Source organism: Magnolia sinica, chromosome 1 (assembly GCF_029962835.1).
Source record: "Magnolia sinica isolate HGM2019 chromosome 1, MsV1, whole genome shotgun sequence".
Taxonomy (NCBI): Eukaryota; Viridiplantae; Streptophyta; class Magnoliopsida; order Magnoliales; family Magnoliaceae; genus Magnolia; species Magnolia sinica.
The window spans coordinates 126353353-126371139 of NC_080573.1; the positions used below are offsets into that span (position 1 = coordinate 126353353).

Here is a 17787-nt window from a genome sequence, read left to right on the forward strand (position 1 = left end):
GTTCAACTCGTCAGGTGGGCCACAAGTGCACGCAGGATGTGGACCATTGTCTTCTTTTTATGATCAACCACGTCTTTCACCGGGTCTGGGTCACCCGACGAGTGGACCCGCCCGATTTTCTATCATGGGCATGTTCACCGGATGTCCACATCGGATGGATTGCCAGGATATTGCACACGTGTGAGCGCGAGTCTCGCTAACGGGCTCAGTGGCCTTATCTCGGACGCGAGTTTCCCGTGAGCCCGCGTAACCAAAGCTCCGTGGGTCTACCGAATGTCCCTGTGAAATCCGCTCCGTCCATCAGTTTTTTCAGCCCATGTTAGGTTCTAAATGCAAAAATGAGGTATACCAAGACTCAAGTGGGCCACACAACCATGAAACATCATTAACTGTAAGGGCACCGTTGAAACTTTTTTGTACCCACATAAGTTTTGGATCAGGCTGACATTTGTGTTTTCCCTTGGTCCTGTTGGGATTCACCTTATGAAGGGATTGGACGGCGTATAAACGTCACGGTGGGCACATGAAGGATTCGATGATGGACATTTCCATCCCCACCTTTTACCGTGGTGTGGCCCACTTGAGTTTTTGATCGGCCTCACTTTTGGGTTTTTGATTAAGATGAACTGGCGAAACTGATGGACGGAAAGGATGTCACGCGGACATCGCAGTGGGCCCAAAGAGCTTTCGTTTAAACGGTCTCCTGTTACAGGACACGTATCCCATGCTTGCCAACGAAAGCGGAAAAAAAGAAAAAAAGAAAAAAAGGTCGCTGTCTTCAACTGCACTCGCTCGCCCATTCGAAGCAAACAGATGAACGTTCGCAGGTCATTTACCAGGTACTGTTCAAAACCCTATCTCGTTTTCGTCCAAAAAATCAGTATCTTTCTATCCTTTCTGAAATATTCTGTTAGGGCTAGGGCTTCATCACACTCTCATCAGAGAACTATGTCAAATTCCAGATGATCGGATGTCCAAACGATATCTAATCCATTAGAAATTACATTTCGAATAAACTGATATGCATTCGCTCTGTTGAACTGTCCAAAAACTATATAACAAGGAATTTTCGTCATTTATAAAAAAAAATAAAATAAAAAATCAGCGACCTAATCCAACACAGCGATTTTAGGTCGCACATACAAGGTGTTTAAAATAGATACCTATTCTTCTAATGGAAGTTACCTGAAAGAAAAGTACCTAGAATATCGAGTTATCTTAGTAAAAAGATGTTTAAAATAGGTACCGGAATGTAAATTTCAAATTTGTAAGGTGCATTTTATAAATGACCCACCCTTCAAAAGAAAAATAAAAATAAAATGCAAATATCCCTTTTCTTCATTATTACATGCATAGAGTTCCAAAACTTGGTGGGTCGACTTGAAACTCAGTCGAGTCAACTCGTCTCGATGGGATTTCAAGCCCAGTCTAATGGAGACTCACTGACTGGCATGACTTGGTCGGGTCTCAACAAGACTCGTTGAGTCGGCTTGAGAACTCAGCCTGTCGAGTCGGCTTGAGAACTCAGCCAACTTGATTCGACTTGGCATGACTCGACTGAGTCACTCATCCCAGTCAGGTAGGCATTTGTTTTAAATCTACAAAGTGCTTTATGTATGAATCAAACAGGCAACCTCATCAAGAGCCATGGCATCCCTACCTCTGCGCCACAATGCACAGTTATATGCATTTGGGTATTTTAATTATTTTATAAGTTTCCAACAATTTTAAACATGTTAAATAATAAAAAACTAATTAAGATATCAAGTCTAGCCTATTAAAGATTTGGTTGAGTCTTCAAGTTGATCCGACTCGGCTAGACATCCAATTGAGTTGAGTTTTTGAGTTTTCAAATTATGATTACATGTTCTCTTGCAGTTCAACTGAGCTTAAAAATTCTATTTGCTAATTTGTGTTAACTTGATCTTATTGGAAACTTCAGACGACATTCTTAAATTGGATTATCTCTTTTTCCATCGATATCTCATTTGTAAATTATTTACTTGTATGGGGTCGTCAGATGTCTACCACAAGGGTGGGTGAACCACGTTAAAGATCACTTGACAAAACTGGCAACCATGCTTGCCCATCTAACCGTTCAACAGATGGGACACCTTTTGGATTCTCTATAACACAAAAAGCTCAATGAAATGATGATTCTAACTACCCAACTTGTTGCCTACTCCTATAATTGTTAACAATTCATATTAATTTTCTATAGATTTGGCAGCTATGTCCACCATATTGATGTTATTTTTGGAAGGTAGCTCATCTGAGAAGTACAACATCAATTGAACAGCCTCGATTGACGAGTAGATGCATGGATTTTACAAGATATATGGATCACATTATACACTTTGGTGGGATGCTATTTTTCCTCAAGAAGGTGATAGATATCATATCTGTATAGTCCAATTGATGGGCCATGTGTTCATTGCATTACAGTTAGTGTTCGTAGTATCGGTATCATTACATGTTAGTGGTGCGGTTTTCGGCCACGTGGGATACTTGTGCTGCTTTGAAGGCATTCCAGAACTGATTGGGTCGGTATCTACTAACACGGTCTCGTTCTCCCTCTTTGGGAATTTAAGCATCTTGGAATCTATATTGTCTTGGATTACGTTCCTGAAAGCAGTACAATTTTTAGTTGAATGAGACCGTGATCCATGCCATTTAGAATATTCCATTTCTTTTCAACTCTTCTACCAAAGGAATCATTTGCTTTGGCAGAAATTGAATGAGCTTGGTAACTAGTAAGAGATCAAATATCTCATCGGCTTTTGTAATATCAAAGAAATATCGTTTGTTTTGTTCTGCAATTCGTTTGGCTGCCTTGGAACCTTGATGGGATGATTTATCATCGGTTTTTGTTAAGGGCCGTACAAACAAACGGTTTATTGAGGCTTATTTCGGCCAAGGCTATCTCATAGTTTGGATCACGGTAATAGGTTCATGATGATGAATTTTTCCGTTGGTTCTCTTCACGTAGAAGCCATTCGTATTTGATTGCTCTATCTGACAGATGACCAAATCTTTGAAGTCCGTCCCTTCAAATTTTTTCCGAAGTTCAATGTTTATACCTTCCAAAACTAGTTTAACAAACCGAGCTTTAGAAAGAAATACACAAAATTTATTCTTCGTTTTTTAAATTGAGTTATATATTTCTCAGTCGGCTCGTCACATACTTGCCTCAGGCGTAATAAGTCGGCTAAAGAAAATTCCGGATTAGCTTGATAGAACTGAGCATGAAACATTTTTTCAATATCTTTCCAGGTTTGGACTGAATTTGCTAGCACATCAATATACCATGTAAACGCAGTATCCATTAATGAATTTGCAAACCATTTCAACTTCACATATTTGTTGGCTGCAAATTCACCACATTGTACAATGAAACAACCAATATGCTCAACTGTAGATTGATCTGTATCTCCATAAAATAGTGAAAACTCCGGTATCTTGATACCTCTTGGCACTTTAGCGTACTAATCGACCTAATCTGGGTACGGTTTATGGTAAACATGCCAGTTGGTACGACGACCATGACGTTGGTCAGTTAACTCATTTATCAAGTTAACCAGCTCATCGCGGACTACTAGGGGTAAAACCGTTGCTCTTTGATCCTGAGGTCCTTGGTTAACCACCTGAGGGAGTTGTATACCTTGGGAAGGTTGCGCTACTAGAAGTTGTCCCCCAAGTGCTTCGTTGTTTGGCATGAATTATCCCAGAGTGGGTAAGCCACGATTCATGTCATTTTCGTTTTGACCATTAAATTGATCATTTCTTCCATTTCTTCTAATGTCCACCTGAAGTGGTATATTTTGGCCCATCAAACCTAGTTCTGGCCAAACGTTGCGTGGAGAAATAATCCGCATTTCTAGAGGAATACTGCCAAATTGATGTGCTTTCATATTATAATGATGGTAATCAGGTAACCTATCATGAAGGAATGCCATCAATTTATTGATAGCTTCAGTTTGAGCCCCGGAGTATTCAGCTTGTACTCTTCCTTGTTTCGTTAGCTTTCTTATGCTAACGTTAACAGTACCCAAAACTCTATTTTCCTCCGCGGAGTTGTTTTAGAATGACAATCCTACTTCCAGAACTATTGGAAGTGGAGGATTTGGGACCTCTGTTTCGGCCTGCATTTGCAATTCTTTAGCGGTCTGATTGAGATCCTGTTCTTCAATATTCCCACTAACCTGAGTAAGATTGCTTACTCATATTGTTATAAATTTCAATCAACAATTGCACACTTGTCCCATCGGGCGTGCCAAAAACGATGTTAGTGTGGTTTTTGGCCATGCGAGATACGTGTGTTGTTTTGCGGGCGTGACAGAACCAATTGGGTCTGATTCAAACCATGATCACCGTTGACCCTTGATGTTGAGATAGAGCGGTGCTTGGTCAAACGATGAACAAATCAATCGTTTATTCAGCCAACAATGGGCTCGTTAACCAAACAACTTGTAGAGGTTAGGGCTCTTCCTCCAAAGAAGTCTTTTTACCTTGATAATCTAGTAGTTTATGAAGGTGTAACAATTGTATGGTCGAATGGAAAGAAATTGAGATGTGGATGCGGTGGAGGCTACTCCTAACCTAAGGGTCCACGACTGATGAGCGATGGAGAGGCTAATTCTAGACTAAGATAAACAACATTGCGCTAGATTGATTTTGCTTCCTTGCTGGATTTCAGATTTGGATTTAGAGAGCTTTCTTCATATCTGCCTCCGCTTTTTATAGCTTTCTCGACCAAGGAGCAAGAATAACTGATCGTCCATGTGTCTCATTTGCGTGTAACTAGCCGGGAAAGAGCGGTTACACCTTTTTTTTTTTTTTTTTTAACATGATCAGTGTTATCATGTGTGATTGCATAATCACATACCATGGCTCAGATTGCTTATGCCATGGTCGCATATGTCATACAGGAAGTATGCCATGATTATCATGCCGTATTGCTCGTTATGCACCCATCCCCCCCGTTACACCGATTCAACATATCCTTAACGGTGGGCACCATTATGCCCACCATTACTGCTACGGAACACCTTGCCAACAAACCATCCAACCATCCATACATGCATAAATCCATGATCCATCCATCCATCCATACATGCATCCATCCATCCATCCATACATGCATACACATACACACATACAAACATGCACTTCATCAAAATATCGATATATTAGTGATATTATCAAAATATCACTTCTATCGCTGATACATTGGTGATACAAGCAACAACTAAAATTTACGTAGTTGAAAAATTGGTGATACATTGGCGATATCGATACACTTGCGATACTCAGCGATATATTGATGGCATATTGTTGATACTTGGAATTTCTGATACTACTATTCTTATCGGTATCGTCGATCTAGCGATACCGATAACATAAGCGATACTCATAACTAGTGTTCGAAATATCGGTATCGCGTTACGTATCCCATCCTGGGGATACAAATACGTATTGGTTATCACATAGGATATATCGTTTGTATTGGGTAATTTATCGCACTTTTAGGGAAACATGGGGAAACATTGGGAAAATGGTTGAATTTTTCAATGAAACTTCAGGGATTGTTAAAAAAGACCTTAATACACACTTTTAAATCATTACATCTCAAAAAAGAAGTGCACACAATAAGTTTTCTTTGTATAGGGTCCTAAGTTATGTGTTATTTAACTGAACTAATGCAATTATATTCAAATTGAATCATAACATTTAGAGTGTGTGTGATGATCATTTCATCAAACACTCCTAAATACTTCAAAATTAGTCTCAATTGATAGCTAGTTGAAGGGAAATTTCGAAAAAAAATATTTTAATACTTTTTTATATTAATTTTTAAATAAAAATGTTTTTTATTTTTCGAAAATTGACAAGGACTTAACAAATCAGTAGATCAGTTCTCATACATGCTTAATTTCATGTTTGGAGTTCAACATTGCAAGCATTTTGGAAGAAATTTCAAAATTTTCCCAAATCAAATTACCTACACTCAAAATTTGAAATTAGAGTGTACGTGATGATCATTTCATCAAATACTCTTAAATACTGTGAAATTAATCTCAATTGACAGCTGGTCGAAAGAAAAATTCGAAAAACAAACAAACATGGAGAACATGAAGAACTAATGGATATTGAAATCAAAGCTCCAACTCCATGATTTTTCGTGCAAAGCATGAAGAACCAATGGATTTGTAACCATTTGACACTGATTTAACATAATTTCAACGAAAAAAAAGGATCGAAATTTGAAAATGCTCATTGGATCAAACATGTGGGATATATCGGCACTACCTGTGTGTTTCGTATCGCATAGGTGGGATACAAGATATATCGTGGGATATATCGGCCAATATCGTTAATATTTAAAACATTGCTCATAGCTTAACATTCAAATTAATCAGGCTATCCTAACTATTCAATCGAATTCGTAAAGTTTGGATGCTCAACAAGGGGCCAGCCAAAGTTCATTTATTGGGGGCGTAGGGGCATCTAGTTCAAGTGAATTTCTTAGCAGCTTTTATTTAAGAGGCAAACTATGTGCAAACAATGTGTTGGGTGGTTCAAATGGATGAAAGCATCATCTTGGTGGTGTTGGAAAAGGCCTATTGTATATACGTCTATGCTCGATTGTCAATTTGATAGGTTCTTTTTTCGTTGCAGAGTCGACCGCATCTGGAAATTCACAAATGTCTCATATATTCCTTCTAAATCTATAAACTACTACTTTCAGGTTTGGAGCTTTGATTTATTGTATTTTGTTTTAATATATATTTAAAGTAGAGTCTTTTGGTATGAGAAAATTTTCATGATTTGTTTTTGCTCACACATAATTTTGGGTGAGTCTTCATACACCCTCCAATTGAATCGTGGTTATTAATTTAATCAAGTGGAAGTGCCAAATTTTAATTTACTTAGGATTCCTATTGAGGATTTGGGTCCAAATTGCAATTTTGTTACTTATAGGTTGGACTCAAAAGGAACATAACTGCAATTTAGAGGGCTACTTTTGTTTCTCCTGTTGCTTAAGATGAATATTTGCAATTCAATTACCCATGCCTCCAACAAGGCTTTTAGAATTCATTGTATTTCCTTAATTTGATATGTTTGAGCATGGCATTTCATAATTCGTTGTCATAATGAACTTAATTTTCTAAACAACTCAATTTAGGAGGATCTTGGTTTCTTGGTTTCTTCTTACTTTAGTTGCACGAGATGTAAGGATTCATACATAGAATAACTTTTTATTTGATTGATAATCATATAAAGCTAAAGAAATTTTAGCCATTTGCATGAACCTCAAACTTCCCTGTGGCATGCGTGCTCGTCCAAAAGCACACACCATAAGAACGAATAGATATCTATTAGTTGCATGCTCAATAAAGTGGATGGATTTCTTGCATGCTACAGATCCCATCTATCTCCCATGAACCCAAAACCATATCCCCAATCTATCATGATCAATAGCTCTCCCAAAGTTATTATTATTATTATTATTATTATTTTAACTCTTCTCGTGGTCTAAGGCAAGCAACCCACTCTCCCCTGTCCTATTTGTAATAGCAGTGGAGGGCCTCAGCCATATGCTTAAAAAAGGAGAATCGGCTGGTTTCTTCAGAGGCTTTGGCATCTCTTCCATGGGGTTGTCTATTACCCATGTCCAATTCGCCGATGATGCCCTTCTCTTCTGTGATGCTTCTGAGGAGGCAGTTGAGAATCTTCGAAAACAGTTCGTTGCTTTGAGGCTATCTCTGGCATGGAAATTAACTTCTGCAAAAGTGAAATACCAGGGGTCAACCTTTGATCCCTCGACTCTCTCTTTTGGTGGATGTCTTTGGTTGCAAAGCTGGCTCTTTCCCTCCACCTATCTTAGTATCCCTCTTTGTATTGGCAAGCCAACTAAACATCTCTGAGTTGTGGTCATCGAAAGGTTTGAACGTAAGTTGTCAATTTGGAAAAGAAGATACTTATCATTTGGAGGTGGTATCACCCTCATAAAAGCCATTGTCTCCGTCTTCCCTCACATTTCCTCTCTTTATCAGTCTTAAATCAGTTATTTGTAGGATTGATAAGATTTGTAGGGACTTTTTGTGGCAAGGGGATTCTGCTGGCCATAAATTTAATATGCGCAAATGGTTTGAGGTGCGCAAACCTCTCTCACAGGGAAGGGTTTGCATTCGAGACCTCTCGATTGTCAATTCCACCTTGCTCAGAAAATGGTTAGGTGTTTTTATTCGGAAGAGGCTTTCAATGGAGATCTTTATTGGCCTGTAAGTATGGCACTGAAGAGGGGGCATGGTTTCCTAAATCTTCTTCCCACTGCAGATCATCTTCGGTCTGAAAAGCTATCTGTTACTTCTCCTTTGTCTTAGGTAGTGGTCTGCATATTCGCTTTTCGCTAGACCTTGGTTAGTTGATAGACCCCTCATCCACATCTTCCCTAATCTTGGGCATATCTCCTCTTCTCCCTCCATTTCAATGGTTGAATGCTTTTCTGATATTGGGTCGGGGGTTTGGTGCTCCACTTGTAGGAGAGCCCTTTCCGATCTTGAATTGGAAGAGCTGTTGAGGCTACTGGCAGTGTTCTAAATATCGGTATTGCGATACGTATCGCACCCTTGGGATATGGATACATATCGGTTTTGCATGGGATATATCAGTTGTATCGCATAATGTATTACTATTGTTGGAAACATGGGGAAACATTGGGAAGTTGGTCGAATTTTTCAATGAAACTTCAGTGATTGTTAAAAAAGATATCAATACACACTCATTTAAATACACACACACACACACACACACACACACACACCAAAAAAAACTAGTGCACATAGTAGGTTTTCTTTGTATGGGGTCCTAATCCATGCGTTGTCTAATTGAATTGATGCAAGTATATTTAAAGTCTATTCATATAATTTACAAATGTAAGAAGACATGTGGAAACACAAGCAATGCATTCAAAAGCAAAAGAAGAATCACTAGATCAGGTTACATACATGTTTGATTTTATGTTTGGACATAAATATTGCAACCGATTTGTGAGAAATTGGGAAATTTTGTTTTTTTTTGTTTTTTTTCAATTTTCTGCAACTCCAAATCTAGAAATTGAAGCCCCCCAATTCAAAACATGAAAAATCATGGATTTGTAACAATTTGACACTGATTTAACATGATTTATAGAAAGAAAAAGAATCAAAAATCGAAAATGCTCACTGGATCAAACATGTGGGATATATCCCATTACTTGTGTGTTTCGTATTGCACAGGTGGGATACAAGATATATCGTGGGATATATAACCCGAAATCATCGATACTTAAAATATTGGTTGTTGGGGTTCTTGAGGTGCAATCATCCTTCTCCAAGATGTAGTCTTTCCTGCTTTCGTTTGGGCTTATGGAATCCCCACCAAAGATTGTGGCCTTCTCCTGGATCCTGGCCAGAGGTCGCACCTTCATGATCAACAACCTTCAAAGTTATGGTTTGATATTGCCTAATATATGCCTCCTTTGCAAGGAGAATGTTGGGTCAATCGATCGATCACCTATTTGTCCATTGTTCCTTTGCTTATGGGTTTTGGTCAACCATGTTGGATCGCCTGAACACTTGCTGGGTCATGCCTTCCTCAGTTTGGGGCCTGCCTTTTGCCTGGCATGGTGTTCATGGAGGTGCTACTTCGTACCTTCCATAATTCGTGCTCTTCTTCATCCTGTGTCATCTCCCTAATTTTGCGTGATGTTGATGATTGGGCTTTGAGCTTTCAGCCCATAAATCAGCTAGCCATCGCCTCTTAGTTCTTTTGAGGCCTTGCCTGTCTTTTCCTCTGTGTGTATAGGCTTTCTTTTTTGTTTTTGCTGCCTTTTGGCTCTTAACAATATTTGCGATCTTCACAAAAAGAAAAAGAAGAAGAAGAAGAAGAAGAAGAAGAAAGAGCTGTGGGAATACAATTAGTTGATATGTACATGTTTGAACCATGTTCCCAATTGTTATGGGAATACAATTAGTTCATATATTCATGTTTGAACAATGTTTAGTAAACTTGTATTCCTTTGATGTGAATTGATAGGAGCTCTATGAGGTTCTTCTTCCATGTGAAATTCAATGGGGTCGATTTACAATTGAGACCATGTGTTCATTTCTAGGATCCCAAGTTCCTTGATCAATCGTAAGTTTGCCTGTATCTGAAGTCATTTTCAAATGATATATATGTTGCCTTCTTGTAAATTATGATGTGTTTTAATAGATAATCAGAGCTGATGCTATGCCTACTATGATGTTGGCCTCGTGTGAAGTTCCATTAAGTGCACACCATGACATCTTTTTCATATATGTGAAACTTGTCCAGATCAGGTCCGTGAATTTGATGGGCCATCACCTAAAAGTCAAGGTGATGGCCAATGAGACTATGGTAACCATACGATCACTAGTTACAGATGGACTGTTAACTCAAAAGTCGAGCAAAACATGCGCTCCAGTAGTCCAGTCACATGGTCATCATGGAACCATGGCTTTAGATCAATGGAAGATAATTCTGTAGCCGGTAGCTCTCCCTGCAGTTGATGGTCCAAATGGTATAAAAAATGAACAATCGAGTGATCAAGAATAGCTTGGAAAGTCCTTGTGCATGCAATAGAATCAAAGATAATATTATTTCATGGGCCCTTGAAGGATATGGAATTTGCTGGAACTGGTAGTGACAACCTTAAAAGTTGATGCTGGAGGCAATGAGGACATCTACTCCCCCTCCATCTAGCCTAGTTGCCCCTGCCAAGAGGCATGTGGAATACTAGAAGCTCAATTTTGATGGTAGCTCCAAATGCAACCCTAGGCCAACAAGTATTGGGGGCATCATCAAGGACGGTCATTATAATGGTCGCTTTGCCTTTGCTGAGCGGTAAAGCAAGCTCAAATGAGGCTGAGATGTGTGCCCTCCAGCAATGGATGAAGGAAATTGCTCGCATAAGTGGCCCCGACACTATCAGCGAAGGTCTCTTGACTAATACTATAAGCTGGGCGAAGTCCTCAGAGGCTTATCCTTGGCATCTGTCTGGGTGGATGGAAGAAACTAGACAGCTGAAGGGAGCCATTTCAGTTTCTATCAACCTTGTTAATTGATAATCTAATGATGTAGCTGATGATCTTGTTAGGAAAGGTGGCAGCCTTCAAAGTCTTATTATTGGAAACACCTTTCCTCTTCTGTAATTGCATAGTTTCTTTTCTAATAAAATTTCTCTCAACCTTCAAAAAAATTCAAATGGTCAGGGTTGCCTTGTTATGTCTTGTCTCTCATTGCCAATTTCAAGCCTCGATAAAGGAGGGGTGTGCCAAGTTGGCAGCCGGCATCAAAACTTCAGCCACAACTTGTACATTAAATCCTGACAAGCGGATCAGGATTTGTTAGCTGACCCCAATCAGTTGAGCTAAGGCTTAGATGATGACAATGATGCCTATGGTATATTATGCATCCATACCGTGGCTTGCTAGATAAACAGTCCCTATAATCACTCATGTTTGCTACACGTATAAGTGGGATGGTGATGTTCGACATTAGTGCGCTTCATAATACCCTTTCTCTATATGTTAGCTGATAAATTTTTGCATACATGTTTAAAGATAAATATCTCTGTTTGATTTGCTAGGGGTGCTTTCTCTATCAAAACTTGAGTTACGTTAGGAAAATGGGTGGGGCAAAGAATGGGTCAAACGTCATGGACCTGTACAAGAAGCGAAGAACAGTGACATCTGTATGGAGGCCGGTCTCCACTCAATCGAGTTCTTCTGAAGGTTGGATTTGCTTAGGAAATGGTTTCATTCTTTGGTGCTATTTCATCTGTCTTTGCTCATTGATTGGCTCCTATACCTAATTGAAGTTTCATCCATTTTTTTTTTTTTTGGCATTTGTCCAACTTACTATAATACCAAGTTTTTATTTTATTTTTATAATTTCTCTTAACCACCATTTTCTCGACTTTACTGATCATGGCTTTACTTCCTGGAACAAATTTTGGGTTCCTCATCCCATTAATGGCAGTCAAAATATGGACCATTGTGGTCATATATTTTGAAGCTTAGGAAGAAATGAACTCTGCCTCTGATCGTTTGACCCAAGGAGGTACCATGGCCCATACTTTCCTAAGAGTTTTTGCGAGTAAATAATAAATGGATTATCCCATATTCATTAGATCATGAAAATGCTTAATTTGGTGATGGGTTTCATCCCTCACACTTGAGTCTGGACATTGGACGTATTGAATGACAAAATGTTTTTATTTTTTTCAAAAGAAAAAATGGATGGCTAAAATTTTCAAATTTCTTTATGTCATTTTGTTTTGTTATTGGAAAACTATGCAAATGATTTAAGAAACTTCTTATGCAACATGCATTCTATTAGGAAAATGATGAAACATGAACATCAGATGGAAAATTGCCTCTAGGGATGGCAACTGTAATGCCATGTCTTGGGCCCCTAAACTTGGCCCAAGGCCCGCTTCATCCCTCACACTTGACTTGAGTCTGGACATTGGACGTATTGAATGACAATGTTTTAATTTTTTTCAAAAATAAAAAATGGAAGGCTAAAATTTTCAAATTTCTTTACGTCATTTTGTTTTGTTATTGGAAAACTATGCAAATGATTTAAGAAACTTCTTATGCAACATGCATTCTATTAGGAAAATGATGAAACATGAACATCAGATGAAAAATTGCTACCAGGGATGGCAACTGTAATGCCATGGCTTGGGCCCCTAAACTTGGCCCAAGGCCTGCCCGCGCTTGAAATCTAGGCTCGTTGTTTGGGTCGGGGTCAATGACAAATTGCCTGGCTAGACCCATTGGCCCAATCTAATCATCAAGTGGGTCACCATTATGCAGAACGCATGGATGGCTTAAAAACACTTGTGAGGATTCTCATTCACGTACTCGTACAGTTTAAAGCCACTCTTGGATCTGGGGTCACTTATAATGATCAAAACCATTTATATGGTGGGACTTGTTGTGCATGGAGGGGGTTTACCCCAAAAATTCTTAGATTGGACTATTTCAAATCCGTGATCAGTTCACTGTTTTTGTTACAGGGCCAGCCCTATAGGGCCAGGGCCTCTTTAGCCCGATTAGGGCCATAACCGGGCCATGGTGGCCGATTGTCACCCATTGCTTTCCTGATATACTATATGGATTTGGCCTTCTCCGTTGCTATCAGCACCAATCCTTCCAGTGAAATTTTTACTTGTGCGAAAGTCTGAAAAAAGAACAAAAAATCTAATTGGCATGATATTTTGAATGTGTGGTGTTTATTTTTACAGTTTGCCACAAATTATATGTGAACTACAGGACACTCAGAAAAGGATGCGAAGGCAGATGAAGCAGTTGATTGCAATATGAAGTCTGATGTTGGAATTCAAGCTGAAGCACTGCATTGTAAAGCATCTACTTGCAGTTCAGATGTGCAGAATTCCAGCTGGAACACTGAACCAACGATTGAGCAAGCTGGCCCATCAACTCTGAGCTCCAGTGAACTGCAATGCAGTGATCAGTCTGAAACTGTGGAAGAAAAAACATTTATAATGTCTGCACATGTGGTGGCAGAAAACTTGTCTCAGAATCAGCACAATGCTATTGAGCCAAAGTCTGGAGAGACTATGACTATCTATCAGGAGCATGTTAAAGGGGATGACAGGGCTGGAAAGCATTCAATTTCTATTGAGGTATGCTCACACAATTGGCTGCTTATGTCAGTAAATCTGGTGGGATTTGGTTTTTTTATCTTACTAATCCGTTGATATGAATCTGTAATACTGTAGTTGTTTTTTTCTTTTGAATGGTAATGCAATTGTATTGCACCACCCCAAGAAATAAATAAGTAAATAAAATAAAAGATAAAAGATTCACTGTATGGTAGAGAAGCCCAGGAGGAACGGATGTCATGGGACGTTACCCCTTTGGAAGCTGTGCTGTACTTGGACCACTCAGATATCGTACCCTAAATCTTACTCTTTGACTCTTGAGAGACTCATTCAGAGCACCGTTGTCTTAAAAAAATCTGCAATTCCTCTCATTCCATGTTCCTCACATGACAGAATATGGAATCATCTCCTGAATAGCTGCACCTTTAACCTACCTTGCAAGCTACTCTCGGACAGATCTGTTGGATGGTTTATTCTGTTGACCTTCCTGCTGTTTGTCAAGCATCCTGTAATAGGGATGGACTAAGCAGTGGTGATTGGAAACAGAAGTTGTAGCAGGACTCAGATTTATCACACGTGACTGGTAATAGAAGTTGTAGCAGGAGTTTTGCCGCAACCTAATGTAGGACAAACCACTCACTCTAAAAGCTCGAACTGTTAGAGCATGGCGAATTAATCCCTTTATCTCATAGCCCAGGCCCCACATCTCATAGGTTAAGACCTCTTCCGAACCCCCCCCGTAGGCCCCAAATCACATGGGTGTGTGTCCTCGCATCCCACAGGCTACCCCACTGGAGCCCGGTGTGAAATGCGCATTAATCACCCCTGGTGAGGAGTCTCGAATACGAGACCTCCCCCTTGGGCCCCACCCACCCCAAGTGTGCCTTTGCATTCTACAGGCGACCCCACTCGAGGCCGGTGTGAAAATGCCCCTACATTAATCACCCCCGGTGGCGAGTCTCGAACACGAGACCTCCCGCTCTGATACCAATTTGATGCAGGACAATTAACCACTTGTTCTAAAAGCTCGAACAGTTAGAGCATGGCAAATTAATCCCTTTATCTCATAGCCCAGGCCCAACATCTCATGGGTTAGGACCTCGGCCGAACCCCCCTCGTGGGCCCCAAATCACATGGGTACCGCCTCACACGGGCCGCCCACCCCGAGTGTGTCCCTGCATCCCACAGGCTACCCCACTTGAGCCCGGTGTGAAATGTGCATTAATCACCCCCGGTGAGGAGTTTCGAATACGAGACCTCCCCCGTGGAACCCGTCCACCCCGAGTGTGCCCCTGCATCCCACAGGCAACCCCACTCGAGCTCGGTGTGAAAATGCCCTTGCATTACAACCCCAGCTACGAGGACTTTTTGTCATGTAAGTTATCCAAATCAAGAGTCTTCTCAGTCAAGTCCCTCCACAACTATCTTTCCTCCTTGGAGAATTCTCAATCTTGCTGTCACACTGAAGCGGTTTGGACCTATGGGTTTCCTCCTAAGGTGGCTGCCTTTGGATGGCACGTGAGCAGGAATAGAATCCTTACAATTGACAATCTTAAAAAGAGAGGAATGGTTCTATCGATCCGAGCCTCCTTTGCCTCAAGGATGAAGAATCAGTGGATCACCTCCTTATCCATTGCTCGTTCTCTTTAGATATTTGGTGGAGCATTCTCCGCCTATCGGGCATCTCGTGGGTTATGCCTGCCTCCCTTTATCACTTATTCTGGTCTTGGCATTCGTAGCCCAGAGGCATGCTTGGCAAAAGGAAGTGGTGCTCGATCCTTTGGCAGTTATTTGGGCGGAGAGAAGTAACCGAGTGTTTAGAAACCATGGTATCTCCTCAGCATTTATGTTTTCTAAGGTTCTGATTTTGTTTCGAGATTGGGCACCGTAATCTGTCGGGCTGGCCCTGTATTTTTTTATTTTTTGGGGGTCTGTGTAGTCTGTTTGGTGGTTTCAGCTGCCTTTTCTTAATAAAGTTTCTTATCTTTCAAAAAAAAAACCCGAAGTTGTAGTAAATTAAGGACTCGGATTTATCTGTCTGTAACTTAAACAGAGATTTGCAACAGAACACCAAAAACCAGCTAACTGCTTATTCTGACAAAAAATAAAATAAAATCCCCTAGCAGAAACAAAACCAGCTTAAGCGATTGTCTTAGTAGCTGAATGTTGTAACAGGAAACCTCTTGACATAAATGATGGATCCAAGCCTGAAAAAGATATTCAAACTAATAATGCATAAATTAGAATATCAGAATTGTAGCAAAACTAATTGAGGATCAAATGAATAGGTTTTATTGCAAGGACATGTGCACGTACCAAAATTGGTGCAGTACTAAAAAATTAGAACCCAAACAAGCAAAAGCACTTCTAAACTGTTGGGACCAGATATGGAAATATCCAGAGAATTTGGAATGTGAGGATCCACCCAACCCAATCATTTCCTTACTCCGATACCCATACTTGTACTCAGCTCAGGTGATGTAGGATTGAGGAGCTCAAGGTAGGGGTTTGACTTATGACAGACTTTTTGGAATCTGGCAAGGTTCTCCTTCTAGGGATTTGGCCAGGAGAGGTCAACAATGGCACCTGGGGAAATCCTGGGAAGATGCTTATGCTACTGCAAGGAAGTGATGATATATATATATATATATATATATATATATATATATATATATATATATATATATTGAAGATTAATGGAAATTTATTTAAGGCCTACTAACCAAAGTGACACAAGAAAAGAATACAAGAAGAGAAAAAATGCCACCCAATAAACACCCAACCACTAATGGCTGGTATGATAGACAATCCATTCTGAGATTAACAAGAAAAGCAAACCGACAACTGCCTCTAGAGCTATGGAGAAATTCCAGAATAGCCTTCTGTTCCTTTCACCCCATAAGACCCACCACACAATCGACAAAACCATTGACCATTTAACCCTCCCATACTTCCCGCTATAAGCTCCATGCCACTCCCATAAAATATCTCGAACCGAACCCGGCATAACCCCTTGCACATCCGAATCGGATGGACTATATTCCCATATCCTACTAGAAAATGAGCAATATATAAAGAGATGGTCAATAGACTCCTCGCAACAACACATGCAACACATATTCGGAATAACCATGGCTCTTTTTTTTTTTTCCTGAGAGATAACTGAAGCTTTATTAGAACAAAAGGAAAAGAGAAACAAAAGATAAAGGATAGCTAATCCGCTGAGAGAGCGGATCGACTAGTAGCCAAAAAAGAAAAATTACAACTCTGGAGATGAGAAATGGAAGAACTCTAGTCCGCCAAGAAGGAAATCACCCTAAGCACAATATTCTCCATCGGGTTGGAGACACCATTGAAACATCTTGCGTTCCTTTCTTCCCACACTACCCACCAAACTGCCAAAAGGTAAATTCTCCAGAGGATAGATCTTTGCTTACCGCACCTAAGACCATACCAAGCTTGAAGGAAACTGCGGGTTGAGCTTGGAGCAACCCAGGGAATGTTAAACCGGGGGAGAATGTGATTCCAAATCTAATTGGAGAAAGAGTAGTGGATAAAAAGATGATCCACTGTTTCTTCATCAGCCATACTGCAGAGGCAAATATTCTTGAGGACCCAACACACCTGGGAGCCCACCCGAGAGTAGCAATCCACCACACGCAAACCCACTCCTGATGCCACACGTGCTAAGTTCAGGAAATCCTGATGTAGAGGGGAGTCCCCACACCAAACATCTTCCCAAAATCTGATTCTAGATCTGTCTCCCAGAGCAAAGGAGATACCTGTTTTAAAGTTTTCCCTAATGTTCATAACCACCCTCCAAACATGGGGAAGCTCTATACCTCGAGGATATCTTAGTTTCCCTCCCTCCCTCCTGCAGACCATATTTTGAGGCAATGATCTTCTGCCTAAACCCGTCTTGCTCCACACCAAACTGCCAAAGCCATTTACCCAAAAGCGCCATATGCATAGAATGGAGATCCCGAAGTCTAGAGCCTACCTAGGGAATGGGTTTGCACACCTCCTCCCAGCTAATAAGGTAAAACTTGGAACCATCAACATTCCCTTTCCATGGGAAATCCCGCCTT

The 17787-nt window shown here is 40.3% G+C and overlaps 1 protein-coding gene across 5 annotated transcripts in view; it reads left to right on the top strand.

The window, feature by feature from the left end:
- Nucleotides 1-714: 714 nt before the first annotated feature.
- LOC131257658 (uncharacterized) overlaps nt 715-17787 on the top strand; it is a 44421-nt gene continuing 27348 nt past the window's right edge. The window contains exons 1-5 of one of the 5 annotated variants that reach the window (XM_058258447.1): nt 802-839; nt 6420-6516; nt 6679-6748; nt 11654-11798; nt 13347-13720. In XM_058258447.1, coding sequence (XP_058114430.1) covers nt 11693-11798; nt 13347-13720 — 480 coding nt within the window. In that variant the 5' untranslated portion in view covers nt 802-839; nt 6420-6516; nt 6679-6748; nt 11654-11692. Of the gene's footprint in view, nt 840-6419; nt 6517-6678; nt 6749-11653; nt 11799-13346; nt 13721-17787 lie in introns of all 5 variants that reach the window. The other 4 variants (XM_058258462.1, XM_058258437.1, XM_058258454.1 and 1 more) reach the window with 4 other exon arrangements.